The 18,820-nt window shown below is 42.9% G+C and overlaps 1 protein-coding gene and 3 non-coding genes across 7 annotated transcripts in view; 1 reads left to right on the forward strand and 3 right to left on the reverse strand.

Annotated features, from left to right (window-relative positions):
• The window catches only part of znf385c (zinc finger protein 385C), a 75,970-nt gene that overhangs the window by 46,704 nt on the left and 10,446 nt on the right, over positions 1-18,820 (forward strand). For all 4 annotated transcript variants that reach the window (XM_088317881.1, XM_088317879.1, XM_088317880.1 and 1 more), the window contains 3 exons: positions 10,550-10,692; positions 13,675-13,785; positions 17,016-17,214. In XM_088317881.1, the coding sequence (XP_088174007.1) occupies positions 10,550-10,692; positions 13,675-13,785; positions 17,016-17,214 (453 nt within the window). The remainder of the gene's footprint in view (positions 1-10,549; positions 10,693-13,674; positions 13,786-17,015; positions 17,215-18,820) is intronic.
• On the reverse strand, positions 15,036-15,107 carry trnat-cgu (transfer RNA threonine (anticodon CGU)). Its single transcript has one exon. It is a non-coding gene; the product is annotated as a tRNA-Thr (tRNA).
• On the reverse strand, positions 15,708-15,779 carry trnat-cgu (transfer RNA threonine (anticodon CGU)). The gene has a single exon. It is a non-coding gene; the product is annotated as a tRNA-Thr (tRNA).
• Positions 16,001-16,072, reverse strand: trnat-cgu (transfer RNA threonine (anticodon CGU)). The gene has a single exon. It is a non-coding gene; the product is annotated as a tRNA-Thr (tRNA).

An 18,820-nucleotide genomic window follows, 5' to 3' on the forward strand; every position in this document is an offset into this window, starting at 1 on the left:
TTTGGGGGGGGTTGAAAAAAAATTGCGTTTTTTTTTTTAATTTATTACAGTTGTGTTTAATAAGAAGTGCAAAGGTTCCTTTTATAAAGTCAATGAGCAGTTTTCTGGAATGATTTGATGTTGGGATTTCTTTTGTCCAAGTATAATGTAACGAGGCTTTGGCTGTCTTCCAGTCAACCGATCAGAGGTAATTGTCGGCGCTGTGGTGCTCTTTGTGTCTTGATTAGTGCTGTTGTCTGGAGTGTTGTGATCCCCCGCTGTCGTTAAGGCCGGTTTAACATCCAATCCGCTTTGTCTCGACGGGCAGGCACATCCAACCAAGCTAACACCGTGTCGGCGTGTGTCATCTAAAGGTCAACAAAGCGTTTTGTTATCTCGCACATCACTGTACACAATAGACAAGTTGATTATTTTTACATGCAGCTTTTTAAAAAAATTGATAGCAGTTTTTACATGTTCCCATTGCATTTTCCTGCCTGATAAAGCACATGTTGCTGACCTTATAATTCGCATCACACGTCAATCCAAAAAAATCCATCCCGTTTTTTTAAATTGGCTTTTTTTCTCCCTTAAAACAGAATTACAGCATTTGCTTTTTTAGACATAGCATGCAAAATATCAGCTTAATTTAAAAAAAAAAATCCCTGCCATTTTTAAATGGTGAAAAGTCTTTTTTAGCGATATCAAATTTTTAAAATGGGCGATCATAAACAAAATTAAGAAAATCTTTTATAAAATGTTACTCTTGTTCTGTTAGTTTTTTTTTTTTCAGGACAAAATAGTTCTTAGACTATTTCAATGTAATACATGGAACAATTGCAATGTTAACATTGTGAAAAGTTAAAGAAAATGCATAAAAAACATTTTTAAACATCCCTGATTTGTTTTTTTTGTTTTTTAATTAATATTTTTTTTCACAGATTCAACATTTTTTTAATCCAATCATCTGTCAAAATTTTAACCGATCAGGGTGGATCCATTTTTATTTTTTACATTTTGTTCCTTCAGCTGTTAGTAAGCTCATGTTGAATCAGCAGCTGCTCTTCATTAAAGTGCCTATCAGCCTGCCAAGGTAATCAATCACAGAACACTTGAACTTTCTTTTCAGACCTTCTGCGCATAAAAAGAGAAATAGCTTTTAATGGAACCTTCAACATGCAATTACAGCAAGCGGCGTCTCAGCCTCAAAGAAATGTGTTTAAGTGTTACCGCATCACCCACTTCCATTCATCGGCTCCAATGTCACTTTATTATTCCCCACCCATTCATTGCTATTATAGTGTCTTGCTCAAGGATACTTCAGAAGCATTTCTAGCAATTTCTCATTGGGTGGGCTATCGTGTGTCTTCTACTGCCACCTCGGACTCATGTACAGGGAAATTATGTCTTGTTATTTACCATAGTTACCCCGATGGTGTAGATCCGATGAAGATTTGAAATAATGACGATTTAATGATGGTGGGTAGCGCCCCTTTAAAAAAAAAGATGGCCACCCCGTGGCTGCTCATCAATCCCGCTGCAGTTTATCCTTACCGTCAGTATATCGAGGAGCCTTCAGCAACTTTGCATCAGGATTAATCCGTCTTTGGAATCTTCCAAGGTCTCCAGGGGAGGTTTAAGGGGCTGGGGGCATGCGAAAGAGACGCGTCATTTGTCGTCCCCGAGACGCAGGAGAAGTTCCACTTTTCAGCCAGAGGCGACATCTCGCTTTGTCGTCTGTCAGTGGCCTCGGTTGACGGTGGGGAGAAGATGTTAGTTTTATTCCTCGCTCGTCGCCCGCATCATCTCAGCGGAATAATGCTTGCAAAAACCTGTTGAGGAGTAGATAGACGCAAGTTGTTGTTTTTTTTCCTAAGATTTAACTTCATAATCTGCACTTCCTCACATCTGCTTTCTTCCATTTCTTATCCTCTACTTTTTAAGGCCCACTTTCTTATCACTACCTCTGATCCTCCACTTCAGAATCTTGACTTGCATCCATTCTCCTTTTTCTTATCCAGTTTAGGTTCACGGGGGGCTCGAAGCTATCCCTGGTGACTTCAGGTTTAAGGCAGACTAAACTATAGACTGGTCCCCAGTCAGTCACTGGGCACATATAAGCCTAATGGTATTCATTTATGAATATGTTACCGGTGTGGGAACGCTGAATCAGTGTTGAAATCAACTGAACAGATGAGAATCATCATCACCCACAATGCCCACTCTTCTATCAGCACTTTTGTAGGGGCCTAAATGGCGGCGCTAATCGGTACTGTTACCCCTTACACTGCATTGCTACGTGATGATGTCACAATTTACGGTGCAAATGCCGGTGTTGCTGTTGTGGAAGTCGTGCATTCCCCCTTGAAATGTCTCGAACACGACGCAAGAGTGATCATGCCGTTGGGAAAAACAACCAAGGTGACCGGCTGACGCTGAACTACGTGGCCTCCAGTCCCTCAGATATGGACTCTTATCAGAAACCGTGCAGGCGTTTGGTGGAGCTGAGACATAACAGGATCTGTATGAGCCGGCGGGATTTCACCTGGCCAGAAGAGAGCGGGAAATGAGTGGCCAGGGGATGACGGCGTAAAGAAGTGTAGTTGTGTGTGTATGTGGGTGTGTGTGTGTGCGGCTCAAGTGTAATAATTGTGAGAATACAGCTTCTGGTGCAGCGATAAGAAGCTGGGAAAAGCAATCACTTCAGCTACCCCGCAGATGCAACTGGCATCTTCCCGCTTCTTCACCTGCAGCTTCCCATGTGCCTCTGCAGATGTGGCGAGGCAAGTAAGCGCATGGGTGCGGTCGAAGCCTCGCTCCTAAAGGGTTGTCACATATACTACAAATGCTAACGGTATGCAGAAGGTGTTTTCGAGCTGGTCCTGGTACAGTTGGTACCGTGTTTTGCTTATGTCTCTTTTATGCAGCTGTTTTTTTCTTAAATCTCTCTGATTTCATCAGTGCGGCACTTTTAGGCATTCCATGAGTTCGCCGAAGCTAACGACATGAGACTAACCCTGACTCGTGCGGCTTTGAATTCAAGTCGTCTTTGGTCCCCAGGAGCGTGCTTCCTCTGTCATCACAATATCCTGTTTCTGCTGGCGTTATTTTGGTCGTAAAATTCTTATGATCCGACGTGTAAAGGATAAGTCAATTACAAATTATTTTTAACCTTAAAAAAAAATAATAATAAAATAAAACAGCAGATTTATTGGGGGTCGGCACGGTGGCCGACTGGTTAACACAATAGCCTCACAGTGCAGAGGTGCAGGGTTTGATTCCGGCTCCGGCCTTCCTGTGTGGCGTTTGCATATTCTCCCTGTACCTATCTGCGGGATTTCTCCGGGTAATCCGGTTTTCTCCTACATTCCAAAAACATGCATGGTAGGTTAATTGAACACGCCAATTTGTCCCTAGGTTTGAGCGTGAGGACGGATGGTTGTTCGTCTTTTTGTGCCGTGCGATTGGCTGGCAACCAGTTTAGGGTGTACCCTGCCTCCTGCCCCAAGACAGCTGGAATAGGCTTCAGCACCCTCGTGAGAAGAAGCGGCTTAGATAATGGATGGATGGATTGTGTTCCTTGATTGTTTGCAAACTAGAAAGTTATGTGTAGGTATTAACATCAAAGCAGCAGGGAAAAAGAAACCCTTGCCGTTTTCTCATGTTGCCACTGCCCGTTTCTTCAAAGCTCAAGGACATTGAGACTCTCTCTCGGTGGCTGACTTCTCATTAGCTGGCGATGAAGATCCTCAGGATGCTGCCGCCACGTGAATTATTCATTTCCTGTTTACAGCGGGTGACAGGTAAGCGACCTCTGTGATGAGTGCCCGCGAGTGTGTGACGACAAGGGTCTCTTTCACACTGCCCGTCAAAAACAGCCTTTTCCCTGTTGCTGTGCTGTGTAATAGATACGATGCAGGAAGTTGCCTCAACCCTCCACTGCCACAAAACATGCTTCAAGCTGTTTAATAACACTCCCAGTTGAAGTTGTCAAACTAAACATTAAACAGAGAATGTATTTAAAAAGACATCTAGCATAGAATTTGTACCCCCAAAAAATCATGTGCGTGACTGTGGCGAGACCTGAGAGCGAAAAGGGAAAATTCACTTTAGTTTAAAATTGCCATTCAGTCACTTTATTTACGCTAATGCTAAATAGCATCCATGTTGCAGTACTATAAAACTGAACGGGATGAATACAAATGGTGCAGCAACACGCAGACTAACATAGAAATATTCACAGACATATGTTCTTAAAGGGGGAAAGGGGAAAGCTGGAACGGATTAATGGCATTTCCATTGATTTTAATGGGAAAAGATGCTTTGAAATGAAAATTTATATCGTCAACCCCCAAAAATTATTTCAAATAAAGGATCTATCCTTTTCCGGACGTCGCGCGTCTCCCAACATCCGCTCGGCTTTGTCTCTCCTTTGTATAGAACCCCCGAGGCGCAACTCCGGGAGGCATACGCGAAGTCCCGCAGATGTTCTCCTCCAGATTAATGCAGGCTCTTACAACCGCGGCGAGGAGGCTGATTTGAAGCAATTACGGCATAGGTCGGAATGAATTAGCTCGTCGCTACGCCCGAGGCTGCAAGTGATGGAAATGTTGGGGGCGAATGCAGCAAAGGGCTAATTGTTTTTCAGCATCAAAGCAAACTTTATTCTTCTTATTTTAGAGTGTTTTGTTTTTCCATTTGGTTTCTCATTCCAATGTTTTTTTTCCCCTGGTGTTACCCCCACACCACACACACAAAGAAGGCTAATTTATGCATTACACTGTACAAGCTTTTAACAGCTTCCGGGCTTTTATCGCCACTCGTTTAATTCTCATGTAAGTGCATTTCTCCATGCTGTGGAATGTGAAAAATATAAACCTTCTGGCTCATCCCCGCTACATGCATTTGTTGTTTTTCCTCTTTTCATCTGCATAAGTGGTTTAATTTAGCCTTGAGCTCGCCCGACTGTTTCATTTAAATACATCAGAAGATAAAACGCCCGGTTGTATAGCTGCAAACTTTAAATTAACAACAAAAAATAACCATAACAAGCTACTGGAGCGATGCTGATCACATGCAAACATAACGGCATCGATAGTATCTTTTATCTGACATTTTTATTCATGCTTCCTGTAATGCAACATTTGACTCACCAAATTTACTGTATTTCCATGACGACAACCCACATGCTGAACATCTTTTTTTTTTTATTCTTCCTAAATTCTCATCATAGCGGCAAACAGCATACCATGCAATGTCTTGGCTGAAGAATTTTTGTTGTTGTGTTTTGACAACAAATACGACAAGGTCAATAGCCCAATTTTAATGCCTTATTTTCTTCCACTTTCTGAGTTCACCAAGGCATAATAGAAAGCAGCATATAATACTCTGTTTGTACTAGAGAATTTGTTTTTATTACATTAAAGTACAACAACACACACGTCGAGCATAGTGCGAATAGTGTCATTTTATATTTCGGAGTTCAGCAAGGCAGATCATGTCCTGTCCTCACTAATGTGCATTTCCGCAATGAGGACAAAACACGACTAGCTACACGGCAAGCATGCAGTGTCAGTGTCTTCGTTTTTAGATCAGTGAGGCAGAATCACGAGCACAATATCACTCCCTATCTTTCGACTGATAATGATCTTCATTTTCTGTCCTTGTATTCGTCATGGCCTCGTTAGCCACCTGCATCTTTGACAACCAGCTGACCGCTTCAAGTTAGTCCACAGACGATGCCCGGTCGGAGAAAATGAGCCTCATTGGAGCTCCCGTCAAGCTTACCGATGAAATATTTAGTGTAGTAAAACTTGAGATGAGACAAAGATTGTTTAGTGTTGCCGCTCATGCTAATGAAGATGATGCTCAGCTTAATTTAAACAGTCACTTTGAAACCATTGTCATAATTTTCCTCATCTCACCAAATTATTAGCGCTTCTCTGTAAAGGCTCTCATGCCAGTTTGTCCCATCATCCCCATGCGTGTGATGTTTTTATCAATCGGAGGGATACTTTGGATTCACAGTTTCGTTTGGATCACGATAACGAGCGTTTGTGTAATCGTGCTTGCGATTGCAACACGGGGCAGAAAATGTCTTCGACCTTGGTAAAATGATGACATTTCTTTTTCATGACGTTCGCTTGTTCATGTCATCAAAAGGCATTTCATTTGCGCTGACTGAAGGTTGTAATGTCTATAATAGAGTGTCATTTATTATACTATTAAATGTGGGTTTTTTTTTAGTTTTTAGTTTTTTATTTAAACATTAATAATTTTAAAAGAATATTTTATTTTATTTTAGTTTATTTTTACTTTTATTTTGGTAGTTTTTTTTAATTATTTGCTACAAATAAGAGTGGCTTTTCCAGAAATTGTCTTCTGATTGATTAATGTGTTTTTTTTCTTCTCGTGTTTCTTTGTTTTTCCCTTGACACCCTTTTTTTGTTTCCCTCCTGTGGACTGAGATACTTTTTATTTCGGAGTATATGAGAAATATCTCTCTGGATGTGGACATCGGGCCTGCAGCACAAAGTCAAAAGCCGAAGTTCCTTCACTTTCACAATCACAAGCCGCCCATTGTTGTGTCGGAATGTCCCGTCTGGTTTGTTTCCCCGTGTAACATCAGGAGTTTAGCGCCCCCAGCCAAGTCGCCTGGCGGGGCTTGACGGCGGGGAACCGAAGCAATTTGTTTGCGGATGGCTCAGAGCTTATTGTCTCAGCTTGACAGATGGGCCGAGCACTCGCGCTCAGGTTGGCTTCGGTGGCGAATCGCTGCTCTTCTGACAAAACTCATTATTTATATCGACCCCGTGCTGGAGAAGGAGATTCTGTTACCGCGCCGACCACAGCACACCAAAGTAAACATTATCATGCTTGTGATGGAAAACCACATGCACGCTCATACAGTCGTGAGCTCATTCAATTATGGTGAGAAGTGACAGCATGAGAATGTGACACTAAGAGGACTTGGCATGATGAGAAGATGACGACATGGGTTCATGAGACCAAAAGAACACAACACCAACTTTAGACCAGTGAGATCATGAGGACATGACATCAAATCAATCGGAAATCACACTCCGTTATGATCTGATGAGAATTAGATCATCACACCATGACATAATGACCAAATGTTTCAATGCCAGGTCCAGAAAGTATCAACCCTGCCACAGTTTTGCTTTAGTTTTACTTTCTGGACCTAGATTTCACACCTCTTCTTCATGCTTCATGAGAACATGACAATTAGAGATAAAAGTGCAATCCATTTACGATTAAAGTGACATCATAATATAATTATGTCACAAATGCGTGACACGAGGACTTCACCACGTATTCAGTATGTGTGAGAATTTAGTAGAAGAACTTGGACGCTTTCCAGGTGAAGGCTTTCTCGGGCTGATTACAATTTTTGCTGAGATTCAATTTTGTATCCAGTGGTGCAGTCCCAGTTGTCCCAGCACAGCATGTACTGAGCACACAAACACTTTTAAAGCAGACTGTAAACCGTGCATGCATGATGAGCACGCACTCACCTGCGCTTGTAGCTCACATCGTGCTAGTTATCAGCGTGAGCTTCCTGCCTCGTTATCACATCCAACCTTGAGGTCCGCCGATTATTATGTGAGCGGAGAACGGGAGCGTGGGGGTGGAAAGCGTCTGTCTTTAATTAAAAGTGACGCCGGGGCTAATGTCGTCCATCTAAAATGGCTCCCAATGGCCTCCGCGCGTGCTATCGTTTGCCGCTAACAGTCACTTTGTGGCTCTCTCGCAGTCAAATGAAATGTGCATGTACATTTTCACGATTCACTTGGGCAGTTTGTCAGCTGCTCAAAGAGGATCTATCACTGTTTACGTCGATTACTAAAAGAAGCAGAGAGGTTGTTATTTGGACGGGACAAAAACTGCTGATGCTGTCAAGTGAGAACTTAAGAGACCGCAATTGCCAAAAGTTCCACAATCACCTCAAGAAAACACGGAATACTCGTGTACATTCTTTCAATGTGCTTAGGTGTTTTGGGCTTATGGGTTCATGTTTTCATGGGGTTGTTGTCTCATGATATCATGTCTGTCTCTTGATTTCCTGATATCTTGTTCTGCGAGAGAGGCAAGCACTGTTAGTGACTAGCGCTGAACGCTGACAACAGGCGCCATTCAATACAGTGTCAGCGTAATTAAGTTTTTTGTATGGCATAAACAATTGCCGTTGCGATTAGCTTAACTTCTTACGGACAATATACTCATAAACAAGCGGGTACACAAGGCAGGAAAAAAATGCCTGAAGCATGTTTTTGAACTGTGTTACTGGAATTACTCGAGGACCTGTAACAGCCCTATCTCAAGGTGTCATCATTTTCTAATACTGTCATCTTCTCACACGGTGACAAAATGATTACCACTATCGGTAATCAATTAATTGTGTCCGTCCCTCTTTGGAATCCATGATTCCTATGCACATTTAAAATAATGAATCATACACTCTCACCCCTCCACACACACACACACGCACATCCAACAGATGCAGCGTGACGCTGACTGTTGTGTAACCAAACGCAGTGACTCACTTGGTGCTTATGGCCATGACCAAGAAGAAGAAGAAGTCGGACATTTTGCTTTGAGGCCTGGACTTTGGACAAACACAAACGTGGCGTGGAATGAACAGACGATGTCGCGTCGTGATAGAAGGAGGTTGTCCATGGCTGCGGGCTGTAATAAGCCAGCACGCACACACAGAATGAGCCGAAACTCTCCTGTGGGTAGCTATTTGCTGTGTGATACACCCCTTCTTGTGGCACACACGCGTGTGAGCGTCAGGTGCTGATTTAATAAGCTGCCTGGGGAGTCGCGGAGCTTTATCGGCTGATAACTGTCATGAGTGCAAGTCCACAAAAGAGCTGCTGGGTGCTGCACTCTATAAAAACCATCAAGCGGATTCTCCAAGAGGAGCCGTAGTTGTATCCATGTGTCACACACAACAGTGCTGACTATTCATGCTGCTTTTTCTTCACGTTCACATCTGCCTATACTGTATGTATCGGTGTATGTCTATAGCTTAAGATGTGGTGAAACAGGAAGTTGTTCATTGATATTTTTCTTCTCTCCGTTCCAAATAGTCTTACTGCAGGAATAAAACAAACGGGTGTTTCCTAACATTTATGGCAGTAAAATTGAATATTTTTGCTCTGATCTTGGCAGACAGTTTTGTAGGCTGTCTGCGGGTGTCAGACAAGCACCAGTAGGGACTTCCATCATGTCTGCCAAGCCACAAAAACCCCCAGAGGAAGCCGCTAAGATCCTAATGCGATGCTGAAAAAACTGATTAGACAAAAAGAAACAGCATTCAAATAAATATAGATTTGGAATTTATTGGCATGTCAGGTGGAATGTTTCCATTTATCCCTAACGATTTTTTTCCAGGTGTCCTCCATTAATAAAAAGAAGAGGGAAAAAAAAAACCCATGTCAACAACCTGCCACCGTTTTATTGAGTTACTGTGGCCGCGAACGCGTTCACCTTAAATTCCATTAAAGAAACTTTACTGGTCTCCAGGGGGTCTTCAAAACGCAACAGTGAGCAGCTGCTCGTAAAAGTATGCAATAAAACACAATACGGAGATCTCTATGTGGGTAAATATGCAATTACATTTTGGAATATTAGCATTTTCCCTTTCACAAAATGGTCTCATAATTTAACTGTACAGAGGCCTGTTCTGCAAATGATGAATCTCGATATAGTGGGGACACTGCATACAGTTTGTCTTATTTGTGTGCCACGAGATTTTTCTAAAAAAATATATATATATGTATATATATATATATATATATATATATATATATATGTATATATATATATATATATATATATAAAAACAAAAACATTTATTTATTTATTTATTTATTTATTTTCGTCTGATTTTTCCCAAGTACCTTCCTGCAATGGTGCACTTTGTACCGCCTTTGCCTCTTAGTCCAAGGTCACTGATTGCTTTTTTTTGTCTGTGCTGTAAGTTATCACCTAGCGACGCAAACCCCCGTTTCCTTTGACCCGGAGCTGACACCGATGATTGATCCTGCCGCTCGTGTAAATGCCTGCGCGCCGCCACGGCGCACCGGCGCACTGAAACGCAACCAAGCGGAAAATTAGAAATCTCTTCATCCCAGCTCCATTTGAAATCCGATATCTCCCCCTCCCCCTGCAGCCCACCTCCGCACCTCCCTGCAGCTTGGCGTTTGTAATGAAATGATGTGTTTGTGTGTATGTACATGTAGGTCGGTGGGGGGTGCGCTCCCACCTGAGTTACTGAGTTACTATGTTTTGGACATCACCTGAGGGGTGCATCAGAGCCTCAATCCCTTCAAATAATTGGACCAAGATTATTTTAAATCAAGCCAAAATTTACTTATTTTTTTCCTGCCAAGATATTTCTAGTAAGCACTATTTTTTTGTGCACGAGTATTTAACTAGCTTCAAGCATTTGTTTCTCTTTAAAAATAATAACAAATTGCAATTTGATTGTATTTGTTTTAGTTTTGTTGTCGTCTGCTTATGTGTCATTGTCTTTGGTGTTCAGGTACGTCGGGACAGGGTGGGCCGCTTCTGGCCTCGTTGCCCATGGCGGGACGGCCGCTGCAGCCCCAGATGGAACTCAAGCACCTGCTGCCGTTCCGGCTCAACGGCTCCTCGCCGCTTAGCCTCTTCCCCAACTTCAACACGGTGAGTGACGTCACGCAAATCCTTTTATCGGCATTTAGTTTCCATTCATTCAGGAGTTGGTCTCCGTAGGTCAGATTTTTGGTGTCATACATCAAATTACATTCACTGTTAAGTGCTGTCCAAATCTGTGTGTATTGTGTCGTAGCACAAGTAAAAAAAAAATCTTCCAACATAAGCGGTTCAGAAAATGGATGGATGAATGGATGTCTGAAATGTCCTCCTAAAAATAAAGATCAGGAGTGTCAATGCCTCCTCACACAAGGACACACTCACCCAAAAAAATTGTTCACTCTTCGCTCTCTCTGAATGTTTTTGGGGGCTTGACTACATTTTAGCCAGTATACTCCAAGATGGTTCACACAGAATGAATGATTTCACAGGTGACAAAGCATTGGCGGAGGTCTGCACTCTTTGAGTGCTCTGGCTATGAATAATTCATGTTTAAAGTTGGCGTCGTGTCCAGGTGTGGCCTGTGTATATTTATGTGTGTGTTTGTGTGCGTGTGTGTTCCTCCGACATTGCTCTCCAAGCATCCATTTGCAGCTAAATGAAACATAAACCACTTTACACCCTCACAGCCACAGAAAGCCAGGCAGACTACATAGTGTGTGCGCATGTGTGTGTGTGGATGAGCCACAGAAATGCATGCGTGAAAAGTGTCCAGCTCTGTTGTTTTGCTGGCCGCCGCCGCCGCCCACCCCTTCCAGCGCTTTCGACTCCCTGGCGTCGCCCACGTAGCGTTTCTGAGAAGCGGTCGCCGTGGAAAACAAGATGACCTGGTGTGTTCAACATCAAAGGCAGAGGTGTTTTGTCTCAGGAGACAGTGCGAAGACCCAAATTGTCACAAACACAAAGGTAGAGATGCAGAAGTAGAAAAATGTTGTTACTGTCTGCCACTCCTCTTTACGAATACCAATGTTATGGTCTAGTGCAGGGGTGGGCGAACTTTTTGATTGGCGGGCCGCAATGGGTTCTAAAATTTGACAGAGGGGCCGGACCAGGAGCAGATGGATGAAGTGTTTTGGTAACCTCACCTCATCAGAGAAAGAAATTGTAAATGAAAGTGAATAAAAGCATTACAACAATATATATGTCTTTGAAAAACCACAGTATTTAGAAAATAAAACATTAACAAGGTTTATTCAATTAATTTTTTTCAAGTTTGGCGGGCCGGAATAAAACGTTTAACGGGCCACATGTGGTCCCCGGGCCGTATTTTGCCCACAGCTGGTCTAGTGTATACTGGTTAGCATGTCTTTTAAGCAATTGCCCCAATTTGATTCACAACCACTGCAGAATTTCAAGTGTTTGTATAAAAGGATGATTCATACACTAGTTTTTTTTTGTGCATCACTCATGTAATTGCATTTGTGTTCATCGTTCCATAATTATTGAATTGTTGAATGTTAGCTACAGAAAGAAGGAACAGAAATAAGATCTTGAATCTCAGATTAAAGCCCTTGGCAAGGGGATTGAATTACCTCATTCCATTTGTACTTAAAAAAACAAACAGTCATATACGTCACTGTATTTTGTGGTAATCTTAGAATTGAAATTGTGTTCGTTTGTACTTTGTTTTCAGTGTGCATGTAAAGTGAAGCACTTGTCTGGAACTATTTGGCCTTTTGACAAAGCTGAGTGACAGCCCCAACTTTATCAAAACCAAATGGCCAAACTGTGCAAATAGCACCAAAGCGGGTGTCACCTCAGTCCCCCCCGAGGAGATGATGAATCTCTGTGGTGGCGGTGTGATGGTTGCAGCTGTGGCATCAATCACATGCCCCGTTCAAATGCTTTTTTTTTTCTCTTCCGTGATGAGGAACATGTTGTCCTGGAGGTTCGTAAAGCAGAAAGAGCGGGAAGGCAGGGAGATAGATGCACCTGTCTCTATAGCTAAACACCCTCCCTATCATCCCTCCCTTCTGAAACCTCATCACGGAGCAGGCTGGGCAGGACGCTAAGGTCTGTCTGCGGCAGGATGGAGAAGACAAAAGAGGTATTTAGAGCAGAGCCGGCTCAGGATGTCTGCGGACACACAATGGGAACATTCCTAAAACAAATATGGGCACACGAGCCGCCCGAGCTTTTGAGCGAGCACATGGAAGAGGAAAGGCACTTTTGCCCGTAGGTGACAGTGATGAAAAAAATACAGTCGTTGTCAGTTTAGTTCTTTGTATTCTGTTTTTTATTCATTTTTTTTATAGTCATAATTTCAAATTCATTGCAAATTTTGGTGTTTCGTTTTGTCGGCTGGCGAAACAGACTGACGAAAAAAATTATTTGATCCGCGGGTAAAATGAGATGCGAGTTTGGTGACAGAATAAATTACACTCTTAAGATCTCACATTTGTCACTTTTCTTGAACCTCTGTGTGAACGTTGCTATTGGTTACTCAAGTCATGGATTTTTTTTTTTTTTGCTACAAAAGGAGAGAGGGCACAAAGTCAACCTGAATTGTCGACATTGCTCCAAATCCTGCTGGTGCCACAGAAAAAGCAAACCTGAACTTGTGTATGTTAGAATTTTACATTTTAAAATTTCCATCATCATTTCACACACAAGACTTCAACAAATCTCTCCTGCTAGATACTGTTGCACGGTGGTCTTGTAAACTCAAGATTATACATCAGAACCACAGCCTCCCATAGGTTTTTTTGTATTTTTCCATCCACGTCATGATTTTACACAAGACCTCAGTAAAAACCTTCAAACAACAAGATGGTAAGGTGTGGTGGGTCTTGTAAACCAAATATTAAAGGTCTGAACCCTGCCCATGCCTACCAGTGAGGAAACCTGAGCATCCACCTCCTTATTCCACACGTGATTTAAGCAAATCTCACGGTTACAGTTCGATGTGGTGGCCAAGTGCGAACGTAAACTGAGGATCATGGCGTCTGAACTCGTGGTTGAGAATTCTTCAGCAAAGTTTTGAAGGCCTCCCTTGTAGAGATTGTGTACTTATTATGAATGTTTCTCTTTCAGATGGACCCTGTGCAGAAGGCGGTGATCAATCACACCTTTGGCGTCCCGCAGGCCCTCAAGAAGAAGCAAATCATCTCCTGCAATATTTGTCACCTGCGCTTTAACTCCACGGTACGAACACATTCAATTTCAATTGCATTTGCGGCGGGACAGCGAGAACAAATCAACATTTAACATGCCGTTGCTGAACCTCCTTGCCTCAGGGAACCACACTTGTTTGTTTTTCTGCCTCCGAGCAGTCCACAACTTGCACTGTGGCTTCTTGTAAATATAGAAATTGTGTGTGTGTGTTTTATCAGACTTCGTTTTTTGTGTTGTTTTGGCACGAGGGATTAGACAGCAGGCAGAGCCACCGTTTATCAGCCACGAGCAGAAACAATCAGCAGGCTCAGCAGGAAGCGTTCACACACTCACACACGCGCATGCACACCGAGTGAGTCACATGTCTCAGTTCGTTTCATGCATATGCACATAAACAAACTGGTGGACATCAGTGATAAAATCTTAAGAGGAGGAAGAAGGTGCAACATTTTCTGCTGGTTCAACTCCCAAATCTCCCACAGGCCCTTGAAGAAGATACTTAGCATTTTGATGCTGCTGTGTGTAGTTTAGATACGGTATGTAAATCCTGTTGGACCGTGCTTCCAGGCCGAAACAGATGCATACCGCAAATAGATGTATGAAAAAAATCTTAGGAAACCGCTTCCATTTGTAACCATTTACCTGAGTGCAATATCAACATGAACATTTTGTTGTATTCGCGCACTGGCTGTCCAAAGATGAAGTGACTTTTTTTGTCTCCAACCACAACGCATCGGTCCTCCCAGGATTTTGAACATACATCTATTTGCATTCCATTTGTTTTTGCTTGAGGACATAATCAGGCGGTGGTTATTTTTAGCAACAAAGAGTGGCCATCAAAATAAAAACGCACGGTGCTTGTGAAATCAAGCCAAGTAGCATTTCTTCATTTTGGCGGGAGACAATCAGTGTCAGCGTTTAGGGGGGGAAGTGTCACCGGTTACGTGGAGACTCAGCTGGCGGCAGAATTGCTCGCATCACAGCAATGTTTGAAGCCTTTTCACAGCACATTAGTCACAGCATGCTGGGCCACGACAGCCGCTTTATTTATAGGCCTCTTCATCATGCAAAGCATACACATTATTACATCCTACAAAGTACTAGCAGTGCTGCTGATGTTGCCGTTGAATTCCAAATTATTTAAAGGCTCAAACAGGGATCCAAACTCTTGCTTGAGATTGATGCCTTGGCTTTACCACCGCTCCGGCCCCAAACCAAAGACTGCTTTGGTCTCACAAGACAACGCACAAAACAGTACTCCTGATTTGGAACTAATGCATTGGTACAGATGGGGATTGAACCCATGCTCTTCGGTTTACGAGACCGACGCCTTACCACTTGGCCACTGTACCTCCTGTGAACTACATTGAATTTCTGAAGACTCCCATAACCTTATGGTCAGCCTGAGAAGAAATGTCTATTTGCACCAAGGAATTCAAGTGGATAGAAGGGTTTAACCCAGGGGTGTCAAACTCATTTTTGTGGACGGGCCACATCGTGGTTCTGGTTTCCCTCAGAGGGCCGTTATGACTGTGACATGTGAACCAATATAAATGTATGATCACCTTACGTTATCACATACACACAACAAATTGATGGAAAGCCAGTTTTGAACTCAGAATCCAGTAAGTAATTGTTTGTTCAACAATTCTTCAATTTATTTTAAAAGGGAAGGATTGGGAACAAATAAATTGCAATATCTCACATCTCAATGTTGTTAAAAGTGGAAAAAAAAGTGCTTGAAACAGGAAATTGACTCATGTGATTTGCGCTATGCGGGCCACATGAAATGAGGTTGCGGGCCACATCTGGCCCCCGGGCCTTGAGTTTGACACCTGTGGTTTAACCCATGGTCATCCGTTTAATTAACCCACACCAGCCCAAAATCGAATACAGTTTTTGTCTCGCAGGACAACACACAAAACAGGATATCCGACTTAGTATTCGTTCATAGGTACAGATGGGGGTTGAACCCATGCTCTTCGGTTTACGAGACCGACGCCTTACCACTTGGCCACTGTACCTGTTGAATACTGTGTTGATTTTCTGAGAAGTCTCCCACAACCTTATGGTCAGCCCAAAGAGGTCAATGTCATTTAAATGGACAGACGCGATGAATCCACTGTCATTAGGTTAATTGGCCCACACGTTACTCCTTCTTCACCACACCTTCCCCATAACAAAGATTGTTTTGGTCTCGCTAGAGAATGTACAAATGTTGAAACCAGATTTGGAATTTGTAGACAGGTACAGATGGGGGTTGAACCCATGATCTTCGGTTTACGAGACCGACGCCTTACCACTTGGCCACTGGACCTGCTGGATCCCATCTTGATTTTCTGAGAAGTCTCCCACAACCTTATGGTCAGCAAGGAAATATTTGCAGTCTTGATTTGTTGCAGTCTAGTCGGACATCATGGCGAGGCTCAGGCAAAAATAAAAAATTTAAACACTCAAAGGTAAAGAACCTTTAACCTTTAGGGTGCACCTGACATAAAGACAAGGCATGAAACTAAAATTTCCTGATTGAACTGCAGGGGGTGCTTTGCTTTCTGATGAGCCATTACCAGTGTGTATTAAACATTTGGATTCAAAAGTAAAATAAATTCAAACAAAAAGCATTACATTACATTGAAATAATTAACATTCAATTAAAATTTTTAAAATAGAATGAAATTAATTTTTAAATAATGATGCATGCCAATTTACAGTAATTTTGGAAAATAAAGATTAAAATATATATACTTAAAAACAAACAAATTTTTAAAAATTAAATAAAAAATCCCGTATGGACAAAGTTTACACTACCCTATACTGTATTGTAATCATCCCCACATAACAATCTCTTTTTAATTCCTTCTGATTGGACTATACTTTACGCTCCGATTAAGCTGTGGCCTGTCACGGTGTACTTCAGAGTGTGCGTGAGAGTGTGTGTGTGTGTGTGCGCGTGTATATGTGTGCGAAATTAGTATGTGCAGCGTGCGTGAGTCGAGCATTGAGGGGTGGCCCTCTTGCTGTGCACATTGATAGACTATCGTTGTGTGCTCTTGTTGCGTATTTCACATGCAATTATACCTCTGGCCTCACGGCGTGCCGCCATCGTTATCAGGCGGGAACAGACCACAACTCACAATGCGCATTCTTTACATGGCCCACACATTCATGCTTTTTTTCACCCCGCAAAGGTATTACATCGATTAAAATTCTCCTGTCTGACAAACCCGTTTTCTCACTTTCTCACTATGGCTGTTTTACAGAACCAGGCGGAGGCTCACTACAAGGGCCACAAGCACACACGCAAGCTCAAAGCCATCGAGGCACAGAAGAACAGGCAGCGGCGGGCCGGCGAGGCCTCGTCCGGCGGGAGGGAGCGGAACAGAGAGCGAGGCAAGACTAAGTCGTCGGAAGTTGTGACTCCGCCCCCTGTCGTGGACCCCAGCTCAGAGGAGGGAACAAGTAAGAAGAGATGTTTATACATACTCTGGAAAAGTGAGAGATGCCTTATCTTTGTTTTCGACTCAAAAGCTGTGCTGATTCCGAACACAAAATGAGCAAGACACCCACAGATTTGCATATTCGCAGATTTATTTTCAATATTTTAAAATCTTATTCACTCAATGTAGTTTACTCTAATTTATTTATTCCCCTTATCAGTGTAAAAACATTGTCACTTTCTTTCTTTTTTGATAGTGAAAGGCGCAAGGCTACTCAGTTGACCAATTGGGCCTGAGCAAATCGCACCCTCTGCTGCTCGCTTGGAGATAAAACTGATTCTCTCTGATCAAGTGTGAACATCAGAGAGGAAATGATGTGAAGGTAAAAGAGCAGGCGGAAGTCTCCTTGAGGAAGGACAAGGTGGACAAGATAACACTCTGAAGTTAATATTTGGGGGTGCACTGGGAAAAAACAAATGAAGGCTGAATTAAAAGATGGAGATGATGGAGTAGCAAAGCGCCAGAGAGGAAGTCGATAAGCTAGTTGTTATGCTCTTATGACGACGATAATTGCGTGATTGGCCCGACGTGAAATTGAAATGCAGCCACGCGAGCCACTGCCAGGCAGGCAGGGCTATTTTGCTCGCCTGTTATGAACACCGGGAGTCAATAACACACCTGCTCATCTAAACAGCTCCAATTCACGGACATCATCGGCCGCCTCATCTTCCAAGTGACGTTACCTGCTAATTGCTGACAGACTGAGCTTTTTTGCATTTGGACGCCGTGTCCACATAAATCACTTGATTTCTCTTTGCCATTAATTCCCTAATGTTGGCAGGCAAAAACCTTCTCCGGTGTTACTGCTTTTCAAGTTGTCTGTCAGAGGAAATTAGCTAATTAATTTTCCTCAAAATGTACAAAAAACAGTTGCTGCCGAGATTGCACATCTGGCCAAAATTATTTTGATTAAAATAAATAAATTGGAGGGGAGGCGGGTCAGATTTTAAGTAGTTTTGGGTGTTTGGACTCAGTCTCGGTCCACACGTGCTTGTCACACGTCGGATGAAGAAGTCATCGAAGTCTAAAATCTATTGATGGCGACTGATGTGCGCTCATGTGATTCAAATCATGTCACCATTCAAGAGCAGACATCAAAAACGACAAAGTGTTGGCAGGCGAGTGAGCGACGTACGGGGAGGGCGGGACGGAGGCGTTGCCCCCGGAGACGGCGATGATGACAAGCATCAATCACAGTCGTCTTTGATTGACTCGTGGCAGGAAGTCTGCGCTAATGATGATTTCATCGTAATCTTCTCGTCACCTCCTCGGATCACTAACTACTCCTACTGCATAATGATGCTCGACATCAACCGGATCAATCCACCGTGTTTTCACTATAAAACCGTGTGCCTTTTAATTGAACTGTTCAAGCGTGGATTCATTTTTGCGTTGAAAAAAAAAAAAAAAAGATCGTCTGTGCGACATTGATCCGAAGATCCATAAACGAGCGGCAAGTGGTCGCACTCCTCCGAGGCTCTGCCGGCGCTTGCCAATCGTATGCTCTTCGCGCTGACAGCTTGCCAATCTGGCCGGTGTGTCTGCGACCCATCGCCAAGCCCTGGGAC

This window comes from Idiotropiscis lumnitzeri, chromosome 15 (genome assembly GCF_059441095.1).
Source record: "Idiotropiscis lumnitzeri isolate Australia: NSW breed Sydney's pygmy pipehorse chromosome 15, RoL_Ilum_1.0, whole genome shotgun sequence".
NCBI classification, from domain to species: Eukaryota; Metazoa; Chordata; class Actinopteri; order Syngnathiformes; family Syngnathidae; genus Idiotropiscis; species Idiotropiscis lumnitzeri.